Source organism: Cnephaeus nilssonii (assembly GCF_951640355.1).
Source record: "Cnephaeus nilssonii genome assembly, chromosome: 10".
Classification (NCBI taxonomy): Eukaryota; Metazoa; Chordata; class Mammalia; order Chiroptera; family Vespertilionidae; genus Cnephaeus; species Cnephaeus nilssonii.
The window spans coordinates 68750767-68777015 of record NC_137081.1 but is presented as its reverse complement, the minus strand read 5'-3'; the positions used below and the strand labels follow the sequence as shown (position 1 = coordinate 68777015).

Below are 26249 nucleotides of genomic sequence, written 5' to 3'. Positions count from 1 at the left end.
CATTGAGAGATTATAGTTTTTCTTTCTATGACTATCTTTGATAATCATGTACAACCACAGAAAGGCCTGATCTTTTGATGTTTATTAAGATCAATAAAACATGGGGGAGGGAGTAATGTGCATCCATGGGTTTTAAAAAGACATGTTAAGAATATTGTACAATTGCTTTTTTAAAATGAAGCCATTTCTGAAAGAATTACCATATTTCTTGAAATCTGCTTCAAATAGTTATCTTTGAAAATTAATTATATTTCTAGAGTCACTATTCATCTACTTTGACACTTCTTTACCCTATCATTTTCCATTTTTTACTAAACTCACTTAAGGGCAACATGGTTCAAATTCCCCCCAGGAGTTTGCCTCTCAGGTTCCCAGATTCCTCCACATCCGGGAACACCTTGGGTTACTTCTCTAGATGTATCTGATTTCCTTTTGAAATTGCTTTCCCACTGAATGGCACATTCCTGGCACAGATGCCACCCTTCTCCATCCAAATCCCACGTAGACGTAATTGGCTGATCATGTGCCCCTTTCGCACTGAGACTTCAACTTTAGGGTCCTTCGCCACAGAGCAAACAGCCACCACCAGCCAGGTAAAGCAAACCTGTGTGCCCTCCCTCTGCCGGAGTGGGTCTCTTGATCCATCGCCACCATTCTAGTATGAGTGTTGTGAAAACAGAAATGCAGACTATAGACACACCCTTCCGCATCCAAGAGAACAGGAGGCTCATGTCTGTTTCCCTAAAAATCCCAGTGTCTGCTTTCTTGTTTCATTCTTTATTTTAATAAATAAATGTATATATTATCATAAAGATATACATACACACCCTTTATATAATCTATGAAGTATGCATAACCATTGATTCAGAGTGTACACATATATATGTAAGCTATCACTATAAGCCCTTACACTTCAGGGTTCCCTTCTCATACAATGGATTACAATGCTTGCCATGTGTTTCCAAGCTTGTCAACTTCCTTACAAATCATTTTAATTTGGAGGAAGAAGAAAAAAAAGATTTAAACTTTTTTTAAGAGCCCAATTGTTCAACAATAGGATTTGGGCATTAAAATTCCTCCAGCCCAACTGTCTGAGTTTTCCACACGAGGAAGCTGAGCCGAAGGAAGGTTACATGGCTCCCCAGAGTATTCGTGGAGCATCCAATGATGCTATTGTGCACTGACTGAATTCCCTTATCCAAAAATGCATCTAAACGATACATTAGATTGTTGTATTTCCAAATTATTTTCTCTAGTTTTTCACTGTAATTTTTTTTCAAAGAAAGTGAAAAGAGAAGGCAGGAGAAAGGAGAAAGGGAAGATGGGATGACATGGACCAGGACTCAACATCTTTGCTGATGAACTTGGCTCTCTCTCAAAGAAAATAGCTAAGAAGAGTATTCATGGAGAGCTTTGTTCTGACTGTAGATTAAAAAAATATTGGGGAGTACCTTATTCCTGTTCAGTTCATCTCCATTTTCTGCTGAAGCAAAAAGACATGGACAAATAAAAATTAACCTGCCAGCCACCTATAAAGCAAATACTATTTGTTGCCACAAAAAGATATAGGATGCGCAAACTTTTTACTTCAGATGAAAATAGGAGTAAACCTGAAGGTAACATACCACCTAAACGCAAAGATTTTGCAATCTAATTGAGAGATAAAGCATATGTGCATGAAATAACTTAGAGATAAAAATAAAACATGTCAACAACAATGCAATACAATCTGTATGTTTAAATGCCAAGAAAGCGAATAACAAAGTGATCAGAATACAATTTTTCTAGTCGAGACAGGCTTAAATATGCTTTTGGATATGGCACCTGACATAGACTGCAGAGCAATTCAAGTGTGTGTGGCCATAAGGACAGATGAGCAGGCCAATTGACCTCTGGACCCTGAATGTATGCAATCTGCTTTCATTATCATTTTAATTAATAGATTTTGTTTTTCAGAACAGATTTAGGTTTACAGAAAACTGGGCAGAAATAATAGAATTCTATATACTATCTCTTCCAACACACACACACACACACACACACACACACACACACACACACAAATACATTTTCCCTATTAACATCATGCATTAGTGTGGTACATTTGATGAAGCAATATCAATACATAATTATTAACTAAAGTCCGTAGTTTATATTAAAGTTCACTCTTAATGTTGTAATTACATAGATTTGTACAAATGTATAATGACATGTATTCACCATCATAATATCATACAGGATAGTTTCACTGCCCTAACAATCCTCTGTGCTCTGCCTAGTCATCCCTCCCTCTCGCCTAACTCCTGGTAACCACTGATCTTTTACTAGCTCCAGAATTTTGCTTTTTCCAGAATGTCAGATACTTGGGATCATACAGTATGTAGACTTTTCATACTGAGCTCTTTCACGTAGCAATATGCATCTGAGGGCCCTCCTGTCTTTTCATGGTCTGATAGCACATTTCTTTAACCACTGAATATTCCATTGTATGAATGTTCCACCATTGATTTATCCACTCACCCATTAAAAGACATTCAGGATCTTTTTTAAATTTGAAAACAGAGTTTTTTAAACTTAAGTTTTAACTTGTATTTTAACCAATGCATTGCTCAGGCAGGTGATGTGGTTCTCAGGATACATATTCATTTCACCTTGAGACTTCTTTGTCTAGGGAAGGCTATCATTTCTGTCCTTACGCTTAAGTCATGGGCCACTTCACCTTCTTCCTTCCATTCTTTGGTGACATGAGAACCATGTGTTTTAGAATACACAACCAAAAGATGATAATTATCCAATTAAGTTCTGGATTTTTACTAGTAAATGAATGTACTTATTAGCAAGCATTGAGGGTTTTGTCTTTCCCTTTCTTCTAGAACTACAATGATGTGTTATCTTTATAGTGAATGAGAACATAAAACTAAATTTGAAGTTGTGGGAGGAAGATAGAAATTTCCCTCTACTTCCAAGGTTCTTTTGGCTGATCTAATAATCCAATAGACATGAGATGGATTAACAAGAGAAAACAACCAGCCTGGCTGGTGTGGCTCAGTGGTTGAGCATCAACCTATGAACCAGGAGATCATGGTTCGATTCACAGTCAGGGAAATGCTTGGGTTGTGAGCTCAATCCCCAATGGGGGTGAGGGGTGCATGCAGGAGGCAGCCAATCGATGATTCTCTCTCTCATCATTGATATTTCTATCTCTCTCCCTCTCCCTTTCTCTCTGAAATCAATAAAAACATTTTTTGAGAAAGTAACCAAATTGAATACATAGATATGCATGGAAACCCTGCATATATGAGAGAGTTAGAGACCACAGATGCACAAGAGATTCAGAGACAGAAAGAGAACATGGGTATATAAGACATTCTGAGCTAGAGATCAGGTAAGGCACCTTGGGGCTTACAAGCTCATTGCAGGGAGGGTGCATATCCAATAATTAGTTGTTTGCCCAGCCATATAGGTAGGTCAAAGCGGTTATCTCTTATTATAGGCAAGGTCCATTATTCAAGTTCTTTTAATAGAGAGGTAGAGTTTCTCTTGAGCCCTTTGCTAAAGTTGCCTTCAGTTCAAAATAATTCGCATACGACAGAGGAACATCTTAAAGTGACCTGTTTGAACCTCCACAAAATTATGCCTTCTTCTCTCTTATTTAGTTGCAATATTAACTATGCCCCCCCCCAAAAAACAATTTTTAAGCTGTTGTTGATTCTCTAAATAGAACCAAATATCACCTGGCACACCTGTGTCTTTCTTTCTGACACCAAATAACATTGATAAGCAAAGTGCTGTAATAATAATAATAATAGTCATAATAAAGGTTGCCCTCCCATTTGAAGAGAATTAAGAATGAAAGCCATTTACTTGCCTCCATGATTATTTATACACGTTGATTTTAAGACAGCACACAGGAGGCTTTGCCAAGAAAATTTTAAAGTTCAAGCAGAAAAAATAATCACAATATCTTTCAGTCATTTGCTGCTTATATTTGTTTCCTTAAAATGCACAGCTAAATGCTCTCTACATACAGCTATCACTTGGTAGACGGGCTGTATCTTATTACTGGGTTATTTTCCAGTACATTTGGCGTAGTTAAGGTAAAGTGTATTAACTTTCTCTCAAAATAAAGATGAAAACAGAGTTGTAGCGGCTGTGAATACTTCAGCCATTGTCAGGAAGTTAAGAACTGACAGGAGCTCCGAATAATCAACTCTGCCTGGTGCATATACCGTAGTTTCCCCCTGGGATATCTGGTCTAATCCTACAATGTATCTGACTGGCATGAATGTAGAATTACTTTCAATAAAGATTTTATTTCAAGCTTGGATGATTTCCCCCAAAACATCTTGTCACTGAGGCAAAGTATATCATAGAATATCTGATTCTCTCCCCCCCCCCCCCGCCCCACAAGTCAGCTTTTGAGGGGGAAATATACACATTTCAACTCAAGTACTCCACTCAAGTCAATTCACTGTAAAAGATCACATCTTAACATATCTAGACTGATTAAAGATTTGCTATGTTAAAGAAATCAGAGAGCTGTCAAAGAAAGCTTACCCTAAGTCTGCAAATGTAAAAAATACATAACACATTCGCTCATCTACAATTTGCACTCTCCCTGTAGTAGCCCCCAATCCCAGAGCAGCCAAGACAGATGACTCCACAGGCTAACACATGGCTTCTAGAATATTTGTCTTTTTGCAAGTAAGGAACATTTAAAGGTCACATCTTCCAATAAGTAGGAGATTGTTTCCAGGCTATAGGAGAAATATGAATGCCCTGGTCATGATCACACTAAAATGATCTTCAGTTCTCTATTTATCCTTCTCTGTCTGTCTCCTATTCTCTTCCCTCATAATTCCAAATTAAGTGTTCAAGAGAGAGGAGCTGTACAGTAGCAGTACATTACTCTATCTTGAATTCACTGAAATGTTTCATTTCATGCTTGCTTACATTATTTCAGCCTTGGTGTCACTTTGTTTAATTTATGCTTGGTTCATATAATCTTAAAAAATACCTTCTGCTACCTACAGAGTTTCACCCCTTGCTAAAAGCGCACAAATCACATGGTTTAGTGCTAATGGAATAGGAATAGCTATTTTAATATTTAATAATCATGGCACATTACATTTAAACAATGTTTTAAATTCAAATTCCCTCTTATCTCTATTACTATATTTTAAGACTAACCTATAATATTATGATAAGATTCAGGTGCAAGAATGGAAACTTAGCATGGATAAAACTCACGAGGCACAGAAAGGTCTAGATTGGAGTTTCAGCTTTTTTACTAATTGGCTGTGTGACCTTAGGACAGGTCATTTTACCAAGAAGTCTTTAAAGCCAGCTGCACACCAGATTTGCCTGTGAAGCTGTTTAGAAACTCGCCGGGGCCTCCACCCTGGACCACTAAATCAGAATCTCTGTGTGAGCCCTTCGTGTTGTTAAAGGCTCTAGCCAGAATGGAAAACCAGAGTCCTAATCTCCCTTTCTATGTTTATAAAATAACAACTGACAGAAGTAAACGTAATCGTGTATAATAAAAATCAGTGTTTCTATCATTTGCAAAGGGTTTTGCACACATTTTTTATGTAACCTTCAAAACAACCCATGAGGTCAGTTCATCATTAATTTCACTTTCTGGACAAGGAGTCTGAAGCTCAGAGAACCTCAGAGAAAAAGAACTTATGATTCTAAGATTCCAGATTGCAGGTTTTCCCTAGAGCAGTGGTTCTGATAGAATGACATGATAGGATGACACACGGTTTTTATCGAACCCGTGCTTCACTATAGGCCAGTTGTAAGATTGTCTGTGGTTGAGTCCCTGCCATTGGTATGGCTTTGAATGCACCACCACAGATGGTATTTACCAGTACATGCAGTGAGGACTAAGACTCTGCTCTAGAATGACCAGAATGCGTTCAAGAATACAAAGTGCTATACATGAAGCATGATGGTTCTATCTAAGGTCTGTTGATGATAAAGCATGAATTTGGAATGGAATGGAATGACTCATGAACACAGAGCTAGACACAGGACTAGGGGTGGAGCAGGATGAGGAAGAAAGAGAAGTCAAACTATGATGTGGGGCCAACACTGGTTGGCCAGCCCACAGGAGCTCTGGAGCATCTATGTCCCATCAGAGTTGTCTCTAAATGGGCCAAAAGGACTCGGCCTGTCTGCCCCCACAGTGATCAGTCATTGGCCATGCGCTGTTTCTGAGAGTGTTGGGGTGAGACTCCCCTCGGCTGAGGCAAACCTTGCAGGGCTGACTGCTGGGCTAACTGCTGACTGACACTACAGTTGGGTGTTCTTCCTTGAAGAGACATCTGAGCAGAACCTGTAGTGTCCACTACATGACACCATTTGTGCCGCTCTAATCCATTCTTTATGTATGCTTGAGGAACCTCTCCCTCAGGACTGCGCGAGGCCTCACTTCCCAAGGAAGCCTTTGGAGAGGAAGCTTTAATAGGACAGATTCAAGCCCTGGCAGCTGAATCTTGGCCTGAGCCCAGTGCTGACACTCATCATCTCCCTTCTCCACTGTCCATTTTAGGGAATCTCGGTAATCGCCTCTGCTGGTCATGGTGGCTGACCCAACACAGTGACTCCCAACTCCATCCCTGAGGCATCCATGCTCCTAATCACTGTGTCTTCTCAGACAAGGATTTCTGCCCTATCCATTAAACAAAGAAATTGGGTAACAGAGGACTTGGAAGCCCCATGTGGATCATCTAGATACCACACATATTATTCCCTATCCTCACCGTGTAACAGCAACCCTACCTCCTCCACCTGATCAGGGTTAATGACCTCTGACTAGATGGTCACTCTTTTCCTTGCTTGCTGATCCCTGAACCAAAGAAGCTGTAAGTGCCCAGGAAGCAGCAGTAGTTGATAAAACAATGACTAGATGAATTATTCTAATACAGTGATACGAGCTGAATAGCATCCTTCTTGGCTGCCTATTTATTTTGCTCCTGGGGGATGCCATGTTCTATTAACCATCTTCATTGCTCCCTGTGAGTCAAGTCCTCTTGGCTGTCCCTTTGTCCCTGATGCATATACCTGACAGCATCTCTAATGCTGTCTGTAAGCTTGGTTCTGTAATGGGCTTTTCTACAGCCAACCCTGATTTACAGGGTAAAGGCCCTGTAATTTCGAACAACGTTTTTGTGTAATATAAATGGTGCTTAGCAATAGCTCTTCAATCTCACTGACCTTGTAGTTACTATCCACAACCTCCTGCCATTATTTTTAAACTAGAGGCCTGGTGCACGAAATTCGTGCACGGAGGGGGGTTGTCCCTCAGCCCAGCCTGTACCCTTTCCAATATGGGACCCCTCAAGGGATGTCTGACTGCCCTCTCACAATCCAGGACTGCTGGCTCCCAACTGCTTGCCTGCCTGCCTTCCTGATTGCCCCTAACCGCTTCTGCCTGCCAGCCTGATCACCCCCTAACCACTCTGCTGCCAGCCTGTTTGCCCCCAACTTCCCTCCTCTGCCGGCCTGGTCACCCCTAACTGCCCTCTCCTACAGGGTTGATCACCTCCAACTTCCCTCCCTTGCAGGCCTGGTCCTTGTCAACTGCCCTCCCTTGCAGGCCAGGTGCCTCCCAACTGCTCTCTCCTGCTGGCCATCTTGTGGTGGCCATCTTGTGTCCACATGGGGGCAGGATCTTTGACCACATGGGGGCAGCTATATTGTGTGTTGGAGTGATGGTCAATCTGCATATTACTCTTTTATTAGATAGGATGCCTAATATATTACATACTACTCGTCTCCCCTCCATGGATATACCATCCCAATTCAGCACCAATGAGAGTTTTAACATTTGGACTACCACCCTGTGCCAAGACCTGACTGTACTTGCCTGTCACAGCTGACAGACCCCTCATTTCCAACCAGTCAGCAAGTGACCAGCTCTACATCCCCATTTGTGCTGGCTTTCATGGGCCAATTCTGAAACCAATAATCACAGGTTAAGTTCTGAAACAGAGTTTGGCATGCAGGGTACTTATTAGGGATCAACCCTTATGGAAGGGAGGGGGTGAGAGCAGGATTGGTAGAGGAAGAAGTTGAACTTTGATGTAGATCCAACTTACCCTCAGCCAACCACATGGGGAGCTCTGGAGTACACGCAGCTCATTGTCCCACAGTCAGTGCCCTTGGACACGGTGGCTCACTGCAATTGAGGCAAACCTTGAAGAAGAAGACAGCTGGAGTCCATCTGCTAACCTCACTTCCACAGATAGGCAGGAAGTCCTTCCTTGAAAGAAAGTTTGAGTGGTCCAACTCTGTGTGCAAAACAGCCACCATCAATACCAAATTATTAAATATAAGATTGGCCCCTTAGCAGCCTGGAGACTAAGAGAGACCCTCTTATAAAACCCAAGATAGAGCTTGATAATGGTCCCTAGAAATGATACATTTAATCCTGCCCATAGAATTGTTTACAAAAGGTAAATAGACATGTGTGTGCTGGACAATGGAATCATGAGTTAGACCAACATCCATATGTATAAGGACATATGCAGAAAATGGCACACTTTATTTCTCCACCTCAATAGAGATTATAAACTTATATGTATAATAGCAAAATAAATAGTTTCTATCTTTCAGGCAAACATTGCATATTGTTTTTTATCCTCACCCAAGGACATGCAGAAAGAGAGGAGGGCAGGGCGGAGAGGAGAGGAACATCAATGTGAGAGAATAACATCAATCATTGCCTTCCATATGTGCCCTGACTAGGGTTCAAACCTGCAAGCCAGATATGTGCCCTTACCTGGAATCAAACTGGCAAGCTTTCAGTGTACAGGCTGACACTCAACCAACTGAGCCATTCTGGCTGGGCGAATTTCAAAGGGTCTGGATTTCTGCAGATACATGGAGCATTTTACCTAAAATAGAATTTGATGGTCATATTTTAGATGACCAAGGAAAATGGTATCTTTTTCTTTAACTTCAACCATTTATAGTATAAAGCAGATAAAAATTACATCCTATTCTAAACTCCTCTCACTAGTTTTGTTCGAATTGGGTACATGTTGGAAACTCATTGTCAGATAGTACACGGGAAAGGCACCCTGCATGGTTATAGGCCCCTAACAAACTCTCAGGAAACATCAGCTCTCTTCACCTCTGCCTTCCTGTTCTTATTATCTCAGATCAGGTCTGAAACTCAGGTGTGCAAGAAGCGTAATTATTGCGCCATAATAAAAATGAATTTCTCTGTGAAGGCCCACTCACCTAAATGAGTTCAGTCTAGTCAATTCATAGTGTCTTGTGGACATTTTCCTGGCCTGTTTCTAGTTCTGAAGAGCTACATACAGCCTAAGAATTTGGTGGGACAGCAAGAGCATCCATTTCCAGTATTTCAATAAATATTTATTGAGCACCTAGTACTATGAGCCAAACACTAATCTTCATCTAAGGATACTGCACTAAACAAAAATAAATAAAGTCCTAGTGCTTAAGATGTTTACATTCTACTGAAGAAAGTTAATAAAGCAGATGAGTAGGGTAGAAAGTATCTGGCTCATGTCACCTGTTCAAGCTGGTCTTCATTCCTTCTGGTTTTCTGTCATCATCCGCAACTTCCAATCCCAGGTCTGAGTTTCAGTCTCTGTTCAGGAAGAACTCTGTAAAGCTATCTTAACACCACCTTTGTCTCGATAAACCATGTGGTAATTTTTATTTAACTACGAGAGGCACGGTGCATGAAATTCGTGCACAGGAGGGGGTGTCCCTCAGCCCAGCTTGCACCCTCTCCAATCTGGGACCCCTCCAGGGATGTCCGACTGCCCATTTAGGCCCAATCCCACCAGGCAATCGGACATCCCTCTCACAATCCAGGACTGCTGGCTCCCAACCGCTTGCCTGCCTGCCAGCCTGCTTGATTGCCCCTAACCGCTTCTGCCTGCCAGCCTCATCCCCCTCTAACCATTCCCCTGCCAGCCTGATTGATGCCTAACTGCTCCCCTGCTGGCCTTATTGCCCCTAACTGCCCTCTCCTGCCATCCTGGTCACCCCTAACTCCCCTCCTCTGCTGGCCTGGTCGCCCCCAACTGCCCTCCTCTGCCTGTCCAGTCACCCCTAACTGCCCTCCCCTGCAGGCCTGATCACCCCCAACTGCCCTCCCCTGCTAGCCATCTTGTGTCCACATGGGGGCGGCCATCTTTGACCACATGGGGGCGGCCATCTTGTGTGTTGGAGTGATGGTCAATTTGCATATTACCTCTTTATTGTATAGGACTAGTGGCCCAGCCGGTGCACGAAATTCATGCACGGAGGGGGCGGTTTCCTCAGCGCAGCCTGCACCCTCTCCAGTCGGGGACCTCTTGGGGGATGTTTGACTGCCAGTTTATGCCCGATCAAGATCGGGCCTAAACCAGCAGTCGGCCATCCCTCTCGCAATCTGGGACCTCTGGCTCCTAACCGCTCACCTGCCTGCCTGCCTGATTGCCCCTAACTGCCTCTGCCTGCCTGATCGCCCCTAACTGCCCTCCCTTGCTGGCCTGATCTCTCACCCAACTTCCCTCTCCTGCTGCCCTGATCTCACCCCCAACTGCCCTCCCTGCCAGCCTTGTTGCCCCCAACTGCCCTCCCATGCTGGCCTGATCTCGCCCCCAAAGCCTCCCCCCCTTCCCCCCCCCCCCCCCCCCCCGCCGGCCTGATCTTGCCCCCAACGGCCCTCCCCTGCTGGTCTGATCTCGCCCCCAACTGCCCTCCTCTGCTGGCTAATTTGGTTCTAATTGGTCAGTTTCTATGCCAGTCAGTGTCAAAAGCTCCGCCTCCTAGGCAGCCATTGGCTCCTCACAGTTGACCAGATTTGGTTCTGATTGGCCAGTTTCTATGCCAGTCAGCGTCTTTGGGCCTATCAATGTGGCCTGATCAGAAAGGCAGGGCTGATCAGCAGCCCCAGTGGAGGCCTGGAGAGAAATGGATGTAGGGCTGCTGGCCAGGCTCTGAGGGAAAGAGAGAGGCAAGTGCTGGTCAAAAGCATCCTCAGACGCTACAGATCAGACCCTGCTTCTCTCTTCAGGTCTCTTTCCAGACCTGATTCAAAGCCCCCTCAGCAGTCACTGCTGGGTCACCAGGCCTGCAGCCACAGTAGTCAGCACTGGGTCCCCATGGCAACCCAACGCTGACTTCCAGTTGGTCAGCTTTTGGTCGTGATTGGTCGTTAAACCCTGGCTCTTTATTATAGAGATTCTGATATATTGGATATAGGAATTCTGGATTCTTGCTATATCCCTAGGTTTTCCCCAAGGAAAAGAATATGGATCTGTCTAATCTCAGAATCCTCAAACCTTCTAACAGCCTGTATCCCAGGGAAGAGGGATAGGAAGGGCTCGGGACTCAGCACTTCTGTGGGACCTCACCAGAACCTCAGGTCTCTTCTTCCTACCTCTCCAGGAAATCTTTCTTTTGTCTGGTAGCAGGGTAGCCTGGCTCTTCACCTACCTTCCAATCTGTTGGTTAGGTCAGAGCTGCAACTCTGACTTCTTGGACACTTAAGTTTTTGAAACTCAAAGGTACAGTTCTTTTCAATTCAAATGTCCTCATTTGCAAAGTACAAAGTACTTTCTCTGCTTTTCAGCTCTACTATATCCACTGAGGTGGGGGAAAAAAATGCTGCTGACTGAATCTTGGGGAAAGGCAAGAAGCACAAGAGTACAAGGAAGAGTGGGGAAGAAACCTCAGCAAATATACATTATTCCACCTCATCTCAAATGATAGTTTGACTTTCTCAGAATGTGCACTCTTTCATCATTAATCTGGGAGCCCTAATGACATTTTAAATGTCATTTCACTTCCATCCAACACAGGAATCTTAGACATTTCTGAATGCCTCCTGATGAGAAACTCATGGCCTTTTTATGTACAAAATATTTCATAACCTTGATGGATGCTCCTTGTACTTTTCTAGTGTACATGTGGAAAAATCTATAGCAACCAAGTATTAGTAGTAGTGATATACAAGTGATGAGATTATGAGGGACTTCATTTTCCTTTTTTATTTGTCTGCATTTTCTAAACTTTCTATAATAAATATGAATCCTTTGTAGCAGCCTAGTCTATTTTCAACACAAAATCCTTGATAAGGAGGTGAATTAAGTCTCTGGGCTAATTCTAGGAACTGGATTTACGAGAGCACAGTTTAGTTTTTCTTCCATATCATGTTTTTTCTTTTTGTTTTGTTTGGTTTTGTTTTGCATTCAGTCGTCATGGCTTCCCTATTCTTTCTTCCAAGTCAAACACCTTGGGTCCCTTTGCTCCACTACTGAGGAGCACATCACTCCACTGGGTGCATTCACTTGGGGGCTCTCCTGTTACACAGAGTCTCTCTCTCTCTCCCTCTTTCTCTCTCTTTCTCTTTCTCTCTCTCAATAATCCTCACCCCAGGACATTTTCCCATTGATTTTTAGAGAGAATGTAAGGGAGAGACACAGAGAGAGAAAGATCGATGTCAGAGAGACACATCAATTGATTGCCTTCCGCACACACACTACCAGGGCTGGGGATCTAGCCAAGCAGTCTCTCTTAATGTCAAGTCACTGTAAGAAGTATCAGAAAGTAAAATTAAGCATGGACAATTGAATGACAATACCCAAATTGCAACTGATTCTCTTTTACCTATTCGGGAATCTTTTAAACAAAAAGACAATTTTCAAGTAGCTGCTGAAGATTTGATGTAGATGCCCTTAATAGAAAGTGAAATAGCTGTTTTCTTCACCTATGTGAAAAAATAAAATAAAAGAGAGGTTGATGAATTCTGACTTTGCATACCGATAATGTTCCTTTTAGATTTATCTAACACCATCAGGCAAATATTTAAGTTCTATATTTTCTACTAATCTATAATAATAAAAATGTAATATGCTAATTAGACCCGATGACCTTCCAGATGTAGCCTGGGCTGCCTGGGCCAAGCCCCTTGCATGAATTTTGTGCATCAGCCTCTAGTATCTTATAATTAGGTGCCTTATTCTACTTGGCCTAATTAATGCTAATCCATGCACAACCCCCAATATTCTGAATCAAATGCCACATTCCAGTTTTTTAACTGCCCTATTGAACAAATTTTGGGTAGAGAATAATGACAGTTTTATAGTTTTTTCTTTCTAAAAACACTCCCAATATATCATATATTTTCTAACCTCTCTCCCCTAAATGGAGGGAGTGCCCTCCCAGTTGATATTATCAGTACTACTGGTAGATCAGCAGAGCTCAGGGAATAAAATCCAAAACTCTTTTTCCCGCTGACATGGTCAAATGTGGATGGCTAAAACGATGTCAAAGCTTGGGAGAAAATGCCCAAGGGAACCCATAGCTGAAATTCTCAGTCTATCTCACCAATAATGCAGTTCCAATCACAATGAGAAATAAATGCTTTCAGAAGTTTAAAACACTGTGTGAATCTGGAGAAAGAGATAATACATATTAATTGAGTTTTTCTTCTATCTGAACACCCTTCTCATCTTTGTAAATACATACTTGGATGTGAATTAGGTAATTAAAATATCTTACCTAAGACTGCTTGCTGCCTCTCTGACTTGCTTCCCTTCCAAGTCTTTCTCAGGCCGCCGGCCTCACAATTAGAGAGCCGTTGATTTAAAGTGCAAACATTTTTTTAATTAAATTTTATTTTTTTATTGTTTAAAGTATTTCAAATAGTAGTACATATGTCTCCTTTTTCCCCCATTGACTTCCCCCCAGCCTCCCCCACCCCCAGCACATGCCCTTACCCCTTAGTTATTTGACAAAAAAAAAAAAAAAAAATCTCTATCCCAGAGTAATCATGATCTTCATCTTAATCTAGGTACTGTCATTTACTATGTGGCTTTGATCAAGTTATTCAGTCTTTCTTTAGGCTTATTTTGTTCATCTGAAAATTTTCTTGCACACCTGAAAAAGAAAAAAAAATAGTAGGAAGAATATTCCTAATATATATCAAAGTTACAGTGATTTAAACAGTGAGGTACTCGTTTAGAATACACACATAATTATCAACAGAATAGGATGTATCTGGTGTGTGTGTCTGTAAGTGTAGAAAACTGCATGAGAACGTGGCATCACAAATCAATGGAGCATGGTTCATCTCTAAACAAATGTTATGGGGATATTAGCTAGCTTTTGGAGAAAATTAATTTAGATTACCATCATATTTCACACAATAAGATATATTTAAGATGAATTAGAGGATGTGAAAATGAAATCATTAAAGAAAAACTAGGAGAAAGCATTGATATTTACCTGATCTCTCTAAAAAGATGAATTCTATAATAACAAAAACAAAATAGAATTTCTCAAAGAAATAGTGCTAGATATGACCACATAAACATATAAATAAATAAAATTAAGAAAGAAAAAATCCCTGTGAGAATGTAAGTACAACAAAAAGAATGAAATGTCATGCTTCTTAATACATAAAAATTCAAAAAACTACATGTGTAAGATATTCATTGTAGCATTGTCTGTAATAGCAAAGAATTAGAAGCAACAAAAAAGTCCACCAGCAAGATAATGGTTAAATAAATTAAGGTATTTCCATACTACAAAATGTAACAACTTTTTTTAAAGGATGAGGTATTTTTATATGTATGGACTTGGAAAAATGCCCACAATATATACTTAAAGGGGAAGTAGCATTTAATGTACTTTTTAATCTCAATTTTTAGAAGGAAAAAATATATAAGAAGATAGGTAGATGAATAGATAGATAGGGAAACATTAGAAGGCACACCCATCTGTTAATTACAGTTAACATGAAGGAGTTTTAATGGGAAATGAGAGTTTACTTTTTTATTCTACATACTCCTGATTGGTACATTTTTTTCAAAGATTATATATTAGTTTTATCATCTAATTTAATAAAAGAGTAATATGCAAATTGACCATCACTCCAACACACAAGATGGCCACCCCCATGTAGTCAAAGATGGCTGCCCCCATGTGGACAGAAGATGGCCGCCACAAGATGGCCAGCAGGGGAGGGCAGTTGTGGGCGATCAGGCCAGCAGGGGAGGGCAGTTGGGAGGGACCAAGCTGCAAGGGAGGACAGTTGGGGGCAATCAGGCCTGCAGGGGAGGGCAGTTAGGGGTGACAGGGACAGCAGAGGAGGGCAGTTAGGGCGACCAGGCCTATAGGGGAGGGCAGTTGGGGTACCAGGCCTGAAGGGGAGGGCAGTTTGGGGCAACCAGGCCTGCAGGGGAGGGCAGTTAGGGGTGACCAGGCCTGCAGGGGAGGGCAGTTAGGGGTGACCAGGCCGACAGGGGAGGGCAGTTAGGGGAGATCGGGCCGGCAGGGGAGCAGTTAGGTGTCAGTCAGGCTGGCAGGGGAGTGGTTAGGGGGTGATGAGGCTGGCAGGCAGAAGTGGTAAGGGGCAATCAGGCAGGCAGGCAGGCAGGCGAGCGGTTGGGAGCCAGCAGTCCTGGATTGTGAGAGGGATGTCCGACTGCCTGGTGGGATCAGGCCTAAACAGGCAGTCAGACATCCCTTAAGTGGTCCCAGATTGGAGAGGGTGCAGGCTGGGCTGAGGGACACACACACACCCCCGTGCACGAATTTTGTGCACTGAGCCTCTAGTCTCTCTCTCTCTCTCTCTCTCTCTCTCTATATATATATATATATATATATATATATATATATAATAGAGAAATATGCTAATTAACTGGGATGCCATAACGGGCCAACTGGACAGGAGGAGGTTGCACATGCAGTGTTGGGGGCTGCATGGCAGGGGCCTCCGCACGCCTGCGCTGGGGGAGGGCCTGATCAGCCCAGCCGCGGCTGCTTTAAGAGCCACAGAGGGAGGCAGGGCTAGTCCGGCAGTGACCACGACTGCTGCGGGGCCTGGGGAGCGAGGCAGGGCTGGACCGGTGACTAGAGGGTAGGCGGTGCCGCGCGATTTCGAATCATGCACTGGGCTCCTAGTCTATAATAATAAAAGCGTAATGTGCTAATTAGACCTGATGTCCTTCCAGACGAAGCCAGGGCTGTGAAGGAAGCCTGGGTCCCAGGTGCCAGAGGGAAGCTGGTGCCGGCAGCTGGGGGAAGGAAGGCCTACTCTTGCATGAATTGTGTGCATCGGGCCTCTAGTACAAAATAAATAAATGGATTAAACAATCTGATACACGGTCAATAGGAAAGGGGCAGAGGGTATGAACAGCTTTTCACAGAAGATAAAATCCGTATGAATGCTTTTTTTTTTTTTTTTTTTTGGCTTTTCTTCCATTTCCTAACATCAAATAATCCGAAATCCAAAGAATGACAGACCATTTTTTTCCCTATAAAATTGACAATTATTTTAAAAAGAATAATACCAAATGATAACAGGATCACATGGTCCTTGCAGTGCAATGTGTTAACATATCTCATGTTGTCATATTTTAAGAATAGAAGAGCCATAACTTAATGACCTAGCGCGAGTTCCCCGTGCGGTCCTGGTCCAGCAGCGTCATCACCTGGGACGTGTGAGGAATGCAGATCCTCAAGTACCTCCCCGACTTGCTGAATCAGAATTCTGGGGACAGAGCCCAGCAATTGTGTTTCAACATGGCTTCCGGGTTATACTCATGAGCGGTGAAGTCTGGACACCATTGATCTAGTTGTTACATTTCTACTGTTTTATCCTACCACAGGGTTTTTCAACAGCAGCACTACTGACACTTTGGGCTGGTAGTCCTTTGTTGTGGGAGGCTGTCCTGTGCATCGTTGAATGCGAGCTGCATCCATTGCTTATACCCGCTTGATGACAGCAGCAGCCCCCCACCCAGGCATGACAATCGCAAATGTCTGCAGCAATTGCCAAATTGCCCCTGGTTGGGAAATACTGTCTAGAGAAATGCTGCAAAATGTGGAGGAAGAGTAAATGGAAAGATTTTTTTTAATATATCAATTTCACTTATATTAAGAAGTCATAAGGTGCAACCCAGTAGGTCCCATATAAGATAATGAGTAAATAATAAGTATTACATATACAAGATAAAAGTGAAAAAATGCTTGATACAGAATTATATAGAAAGGATTTTTTTCAAATACGTTTGTAAATAAAGTCTTTGTTTATATATTTATAACACCTAAATCCTGGCAATGTCATTCTTCTGGACAAAACCCAAGAATGGATTCACATCGTCTTTAGAATTAAATCCCACATCCATACCAAAGCCCATAACTTCCCCCACAGCCTCTCCTACCTCCTTCGCCTCATTCCCCAGCCTCCAGCCATACCTTCCTCCTCCCTATTCCTAGATCCACCAAAGACAACTTCACCACTGGGGCTTTCTGCCTACTCTTCCCTGCTGAGCTCTCCTTCCCCTGGTGAGCACCAGAGCAGGTCTCAGCCCAAGTGTCCCTTCCTTAGGAAGGGCTCTTTGAGTGCTGAGCGCCTTCAGGGCTATATTATCTGCAACCAGCCAGGCCCCACCCAGGCTAAGTAAACAAGCATGTCTGGGAGGGATTTGAAGACATTAGGATTTTTTTGTTTTTAAAGGGCCCTAAGGTCAGTGGAAGAATGGCTGCTTCTCTTTTTCTTAGTTTTTCTTGAAGTACTTCAGCACCCAAAATCACATTACACATTATTTAGAGCAGGCGTCCTCAAACTAAGGCCCGTGGGCCACATGCGGGTGTTTTTGCCATTTTGTTTTTTTACTTCAAAATAAGATATGTGCAGTGTGCATAGGAATTTGTTCATAGTTCTTTTTTAAACTATAGTCCGGCCCTCCAACGGTCTGAGGGACAGTGAACTGGCCCCCTGTTTAAAAAGTTTGAGGACCCCTGATAGAGTATTGTTTGTTGTCTGGGTCTCCCACTAGAGTATAAGCTTCCTATGGGCAGGGACTTTGTTTTATTCATTGCATTGTCACTGACACCCAGAACAGCGTCCAACACTCAGTGAATAATGGTGACATTGAGTTACTGTGTTTACGGTTACTGGTGAATTTTTTCTTTATTATACTTTTCTAACCTTTTTAAATTTTCTTGAGCCCTAGCCAGTTGGTAGGAGCGTCATATGTACACCAAAAAGTGGCAGGTTTTATTTGCAGGGGATATGGTTTGCATGAATTCTCCCCAAAGTAACTATAGCACCTATGGGCAGCATCCAATCAGTGTTTCTCTCTCACATTCATCTCTCTCTCTCTCTATCTCTCTCTCTCCCTCCACCCCTCCTCTCCCTCTCTCTAAAATCAATTTAAAAATTCTCTTGAATTGAATGTAATAAAAAAAAGAAAGAAATTAAAGTTGACTTTTAAATCTGTCTTTCAAAATTGTGAAATAGTTGAAGCATAGTGATTGGCACATAATAGATATTCAGCAAATAATAATTCTTAGTGTTTCTTTATGATATTATCTACTATTTAAGGGATTTGGCTGTAATAACCCACTTTATCAATGGTTGTTGTCACATTATGGAATACATATTCCAACTGGAAATAAGTCATTTTGAAATCCATAGGCTATTCATTCTTATTACTTTATCATTCCTTCTATCTTATTAGATATTTTGAATATTGCTTTAAAAGACACTTTAGAAGCTCCCTATAATGTCTAATCAATAAAAATATGAACAAGTGAATAACTGAAAATGTTCAATCTTCTACATTGAAATCTGTGCAAAGAGAGAGGGTACTTAATAAATATAAAGAATAAGGCCATGTCAGCTATGAATATGCAATTGCCATATAAAGCTTCTTTTCCATAATGTGCTTTGAGAGAATTATATATACTTGGCTTTAAAGATTATTGAAAAGCAAAAATGTACAAATATAGCAATAATTCCTGTTTCAGAGGATAGTTGTTAACTTGTTTAGAAAATTAATAATAATAAGACATACAGATCTAAATGGAAAGACTTTACAATTAATTTAAACCATTTTATTTAAAAATCAGCATATACCAAGGGCTGAATTACCAATGAATGACCACTTTGAAACACGTGTTCAATGTGAAATCATTGGTGAATGCACTCTTCTGCTTTGACCATATTTGAAAATGTTTCTGACGTAGAGCCATAACTTTAAGGGACAAAGTGGAATTCCTGCTAATTCATATATATATACATATATATATATATATATATATGTATACATATATATACATATATATACATATATATATATATATATACACACACATATATATATATATAATAAAAGCATAATATGCTAACTAGACCAGACGTTCTTCTGGACGACCTTCTGGATGAAGTCGGGGCTGTGAGGGCCAAGGCAAGCTGCTGCAGCTGCAAGGGCTGAGCCCCTTGCATGAATTTCGTGCATTGGGCCTCTAGTGTGTATATATATATATATATATATATATATATATATATATCCAGTGTACACAGTGGTATAGCTTGTGTACATCGAGGATAAGCAAGCATATGGTTAGCATGAATTCCCCCCAAAGTAGCTATAGCACATAGGAAAAATAAGTTGAGCACATTGAAAATTTATTTTATTTTTAACAGCATTTTTCACTTAAGTGGTCAAAGTCACAATCAACATTTCACATACCGTGGCTAGTGACCTGATGGTAGGAGTACATTTACCACCACACTTTCCCCATTCAAGTTAAAGCACCTTCAAGTTATGTGTGTTGGACAATCCCAGCATTGCAGAGAAAGGGAAGGGAGCACTTTTAATACACTTCCAATAACTTGAGAGTTGTCCTGCAGGCAATTATGTGGCTTCCAACTTCCTTTGCAAGTCATTAATGGTAAAAGCAAAGCACAAACTTAAAAGGAAGTTTGCATCCATATATCTGTTTAGAGCTGGACTATTATTAAATGCTTTGGTCTTCTTAATTCCGCATTAATTCTGAGTTTTCTAGTAAAGCTCTCTTTCAGTTTGAGTCATTTGGCTGTAATTTTAAGCAACCAAGAAATTTCTTTAAGTTAGCAATTCAGCTCACTCTTGGAAAAACTTACCCAGCATAAGGCTGCGAGGATTTTTTTGTCTGGGGTCCAACATCTGTAGCACTGGATTATAGATTGTTTCTAAAATAATCTTAAATTGATGGATCATTGCTCCTTCCATTTGGACTCTGCAAAAAGTAGCTCTGGCATTTCCTCTCCTTTTTATGCTGTAAACTGTATATCATCCTTTTAAGCTCTTGCCAGAAAAATGAATTCTTACCCACTTCAAGATTTTATAAACTTGAATTTTACTTAGCAGTATAAGAAGTCCTTTTACAATGAATATATATCAAGTGCTATTTCATGAACAAATTCATAAAATCATAATTATTTTTGTCAGGCTATTTTAAACTAAACAGTATTAATAAATAGCCCTTTTCAAGAGTTGCACTTTGGGGTCTTTTTCCTATTAGTCAAGTGTTCACAGGCACTAAACTTGGAGCTCTTAATGTTGTTTAGAATCAGGTATCTTTGCTCTAAGGATATCTTAGGAGTTAATTAATGGTAAGTAAACAAACATGTAGAGGAATTTCCAAATATTGATCTAAAGTCCAACTGTTTTTGCACCTTCTTACCCATCCATCAATTCACTGTATTTCACTTTATGTTCATCTCTCAGCCATGTCTTTGCCCTCACTTTTCTCCCTCAAATGTGTTCTTTTGCTTCTTGGATATTATTTTTTTTTATTTTTTGGTCACAGTAGGGGAGTGTCTTTTAGTTCTTTGCTGAAATCAGGTTAAATTGCAGCTCAAAATTTATAACACTGTCATGGAGTCTAAGGCCTAATGAAATCTAAGCCCTGCCAGAGGGCTGGAACTCTCCAGAGAGCTCCAGAGTCTGACCTCTTTGAGGTAGCTACTCCATAGTTCTGAAGCCAGGGTGCCATAGGAGAGGGTAAAATCCATAGTCTTTTCAGACTTATTTAATAGGCCCTTAGCAAAGCATCTAGAGCAGGCATCCTCAAACTACGGCCCACGGGCCACATGTGGGTGTTTTTGCCATTTTGTTTTTTTACTTCAAAATAAGATATGTGCTGTGTGCATAGGAATTTGTTCATAGGTTTTTTTAAACTATAGTCCGGCCCTCCAACGGTCTGAGGGACAGTGAACTGGCCCCCTGTTTAAAAAGTTTGAGGACCCCTGAACTAGAGCAACATTTTTTATATGTCTCCTCCTTGTCACTCAGAAGAATCTACAACATTCAAGCAAGTTAGGGAACACAGGAGTCACACTAAGGTAAACAAAGATACTTTCTGCAGGACTTGTCAGAACCTTTATTATGCAGTATGAATTTTTAAGAAAAAGGAAAAATGGCACACAGCTTCCTTCAAACTTATTTTACTCTGGAGTGCTATTTTTATAAAATCTATCACAGAAATGGTGTTTTGCAGAACTCACTTTCATGAAAGCTGTCCTGGAGGTATTGCCAAACCCCTAGTATTTGGTTTCTAAATCAGACTCCCCCCACCTCCAATAATACAACCCAACTTTATTTTAAGCGACTGGAAATACAACTTACTCTATTTGACAGTTTTCCATCTTAGATACTAAATTGAATTTATTTTTGTCATGCAGTGCTTTTATTTCTTTCAATAGCCTCTGTTTCTTCTCTACATATGTTTTACCAGTAGAAATCTTTAGAAATAATGGTGCTTGCAGTGCTAAGCTGATCCCCACAATGAGAATAGAATTATGATATCCATTGATGTGAGACAAAAAAAATACACCCAAAACTAAGGTTTAAATAATTTTGTAGGATAGTATTCTACCTACTTTTTGAAACAGTGGTTGACTTCCTATGTGGTCCTAAATCAACCACTTAACTATTTAAGAGTCTATTGAGGTAGAAAGTAGTTAAGTTCACATTTGAATAATGAAGTTTATAATAATAGCATTAATACATTTTCCTAGACATCCCCCATGTCTATTTCCACTGTCTATTAGAAAGGGAATATAATCTAATTCAAATGTTAATATGAGAATATGCAGTATATATTGCCTATCTACATGAATCATATAGTTTAATAGTTGGTAACTTTCTCCCCAAATTAGTCTTCACAATTAGCATCTTTTCTAACCTAAAGATTGATTAATTTCTCATTATACCAACTACTAGTTAGTTGATATTTATATATTATACACCCACAAGCAAACACACATTTTGTAACAGTGAATAAGCAAGAAAGCTTATGTTTTACACAATACACATCCACATTTTCTTATTTTTTTCTTAAATACATTTGATTTTTCTATGAGTTATTACAAGTAACTTGATTTTCCCAACTTAGGAAACAATCCAACCTAAGAAAATTTAACCTTCAGTAATGCAAGTATAACAAAAATACAAAACTATATGTTATTTAGTAAACTCCACTTATAACAACGTTATTTTAAAACATTCGTAAGTTAAGCTGGTTTTATTAAAATCAATTAAGTTGGCAGAGAAATGGACACAAATGATTCAGGTTTGAGATGAAATTATTGTTCCATGTATACACGTGCATAAAAGCACAAAGTGAACATTTGTCCACAGAAATCTTAGGAAACTGACACACTGGCAGAAATCCACTGCGGGAATTCTCTTCCGTGACCTGCCAGCCAAGATAGAGAACCCTTTTCCCAAGGGGAGTGTGACATGCAGCTCTAGCCTGCTACTGGCCATCCTAGTTAAACTCGATTTTGGTTTCCTCCTCTAGCTTTGGCCAGACCTTTGCTGAGAAGGAAAAAATATAAATATCTCTGGAGAAATTGAAAAATGTCTAATCCCATTTGACTTGAGTCCCACATGCTGCATCTTTCTGGTATGCTCCAGAGAGCTAAATTACCTCTTTCCGCCTCCACTCACCCAAGTGCCTCCAGATGCCACAGACTCTCCCTGCTTCTACCCCTATAAACCTCCTCACGGCCACGACTGCCCCTCCAACAATGAGCTCTTGGATCACCCTTGATTTCTAGCCTCACCCTTGTGAGTTTGGAGCAATCTGTCTCCCAGCTATCCCATATCTCACTGTTTCTGCTGCAACTGAAAGTATAGCCATTATTTAGTGGAAAATATATCTTTAGTCCTCAATCTATCCTTATGTTGTCCCTTTTTCCTGGACTCTGGGTCCTAGCGTTCTTCTACCCAGTTGGCCAAGATGCTTTACATCAGTCATTCACCTTCAAACTACCAATACCCTCTTGCTTTTGATTCTACCTTCTCCATGCTCTTTGACCTCTGAGCCCTGTCTCTGCTAAATAAATCTCATCAACTTTGACCTTTCTACAAAAGAGCGATGTTGGTAAAGCAACTTTTACCTAATTAATTGATTGATTAGTTATGTTATCTCCTTCCATATTTACCTTTAACAATTTGTGTGTGTGAGTGTGTGTGTATGTTGTGGGTGTGTGTGTGTGTGTGTGTGTGTGTGTGTGTGTGTGTGTGGTGGAGTCACTGAAGGAATTGGTATCATAAAATGATATTACTTTATAACCAAAAGAGAAAACCTGTTTTTCTTCACCATGAATCTTACTAATAACTTGTATAATAAAGAGGTCTGGGAGAAGCTTAAGCGAGTTCTTAAATCAAGGTGAATATGTGTGTTAAAGGGAAGCAAAGGACCACTCCATTTGCCCCTACTTCAAGGTAGGAGGATGTTAAAATCATTCTACTGTACTGACTTTTGGTAAATGTAGTAGCAATGTGGCATATTTTCTTTTTGTAATTTATCTTTATAGTTGAAAGTATTACAGATGTCCCTTTCTTTTCCCCCCATTGATCCCCTCCTCCCCATTCCAGCTTCATCCCCAGGCCTTCACCACACTATTGTCTGTGTCTATAGGTTATGCATATATGCATATAAATTATTTGGTTAATCTCTTCCCCCTTCCCTTCCCTCTGAGACAACAAGGATGAACCTGGAGAGAATTATGCTAAGTGAAATAAGCCAGTCAGAGAAAGACAAATATGACATGATCTCACTCATATGTAGCATAGTTTCTTATACTCCAAAGGAAACTTTAAACTTGAAGTCTCCTATAATTCAATATACAATAAAAATATGGCAATCTCTTCCAGATATGTAGCCGTGGCCAATATTTCTCAAAAGTACAAATGCTCTCCATTTTAAAAAGAGGAGGCAAGATGTCTTGAATATTCAGTCCAAATTTAAGGGTCATTTTGCCCACAGTAAATCTGTTGTAACCAACCTGTCCATCACAATACTATAGTGAAGAATAAAACTTCAGACCCTCTTATGGAATTATCTAATAATCATGTGGAGGTTGGCAAAGTGAAAAATCAGCCCATTTATTAAGCATAGGCATCAATAGCACCACACCACGGCAATGAAGATTCCACATGCACTGGAACCAGGCTACCTGGATTTGAACCTCAGGTCCCTGTGACATCAGATACTTCATCACCCTTGGCCTCATTTGTAAAATGGGCTTAATAATACAAGCTACCTCATGGGATTGTTGTGAGGATTAAATGAGATAATAAAATTGCTTAGAGTAATACTTGGTTATTATTGATATTGACCAGGTCAAGGACATTTTGTTCACCATGATCTTGTGCTGTGGGGAGTCACAAATGGATAGCTTTGGTCCTTCTCAATCTTTATCAGAAGAGAGAAGGCATAGCCTTTAGGTCACAGAAGTGGTACCTTAGAGATTTAGGTGTGTGAAAGGATGGAAATCAAGGAAGGCTTCCTGCCTCCTCTAACTGGGGGCTGTGTAGGCCCACTGACTATAAACCCTTCAAAGGCTGAATCCTGTTAAATCTCCACAGTAATTTTTGCTGTCTAATTTATTCACATGTTTATTTCACAAACATTCATAGAGCACCCACAATGGCTAGGTACCAAGGGGATAAAAAGTTGTACATGGCAATGAATTATTCCCCCAAAAGTCATCAGTTCTGTTTCCATACAGTAAAGCATAAAGAGTAGAAGATAAAATAGTGTGGTTGACATCGTTTTTCTGCAAACTGAAAAAAAATTTGCTTATGTTGCATTCCTTGTTTTGCCAAAGCCAATCAGCACCCTTACTTTCCTTCTTTAAACTGAAATTTAATTAAAAAAAAAAGAATTCAAAAACACTGAACTTTATAATTCAAAAGTAGCTACAATTTTACTTCAGACTCCAATGGAATTTTTTTCTCTCTTTCCTTCTCTCTCTCTTCACAGGATAGTGGCCAAAGCCTCCAAGAACCTCATGTCCACCCAGAGCTTAGGGATTGTATTTGGACCCACCCTTCTGCGAGCTGAGAATGAGACAGGGAACATGGCGATACACATGGTGTACCAGAACCAGATAGCTGAGCTCATGCTGAGCGAGTACAAGAAGATCTTCTGCTCGGAGGAAGACTGACAGACAAGACAAGTTACTGAATATGTTCACATCTGTCTCGATGCCTAATATTTTTACATTTCTGTAAACATATTTCTGAAATATTTTTTTCCTTTCAAGCAACAGATGCCTCATTTTGTGAAAACTTAATGATGATTTTGTGTTTAAGTTCCAAACATTTGAATAAAATAGTTGACAATATTTGCCTATATGTGTTCTGCATTAACCCCTTCAGTGCTGTTATAGAGAGTATAACACATATCCAAATAAATCATTTTAATGCTGCTCCCAGGCATTGGGTGTGTGGTTTTGTGTGTGTAGATATGTGAGTGAATGAGTGAGGCTGAGGGTATCTACACACACAGGTGACCCTTCTCCTTACCTGGCTGCCTCATGCATGCTCCCACACTCTTACTAATATGTGAGAAGAACCAAAAGAAATTAATAACTTTTAAATGGAACAAAGGAAGTCAGGTTCGTAATGAAAATAGACATGTTGCATCTCTCAAGAACATTTTTGCATGTGTAAATGTAGTCTGATTATCCTTGGTGCTATGTAGTGGGATGTAAGTATAAGTTCTTGTTGAATGGAATTTTTTTCTGAAGAAAAATGACAGTTCAAAACATTTGCCATTGGATATGCTCTTTATATATACTATTTGCAGTCCCATAAACATACTGTCTTATAAATTAGAGGCAAAATTAGTGCCCCGCAATTTTGGTCTTTATATTATACAGGAATTGCATGACTGCTCATTTTTAATGTTAGCATCCATTTTGAAGCTTCATCAAACTGTATATCCTTCTTTTCCCTGGCTATGTCATTTTATGTAGGATTTTTATTATGCTTCTGAGGATGCTTTATTGGTGAATTACATTAAATCAATCTTGGGAAAAGAACTTTTTTAGAAGGCATTTTTTTCAAATGCCCTAAGGATTACTTGACTAGACTTGGATTGCTTTCTCCATTTGATGGTTAGTTTCCCTTGTCGTAGAT

General features: G+C 40.5%; 1 protein-coding gene across 1 annotated transcript in view; it reads left to right on the top strand.

Annotated features, from left to right (window-relative positions):
- Positions 1-25286, top strand: part of ARHGAP15 (Rho GTPase activating protein 15) — a 665200-nt gene extending 639914 nt beyond the window's left edge. Inside the window, exon 14 of the mRNA XM_079782709.1 lies at positions 25090-25286. Within this exon, the coding sequence (XP_079638835.1) occupies positions 25090-25273 (184 nt within the window). The 3' untranslated portion in view covers positions 25274-25286. The remainder of the gene's footprint in view (positions 1-25089) is intronic.
- Positions 25287-26249: the final 963 nt, after the last annotated feature.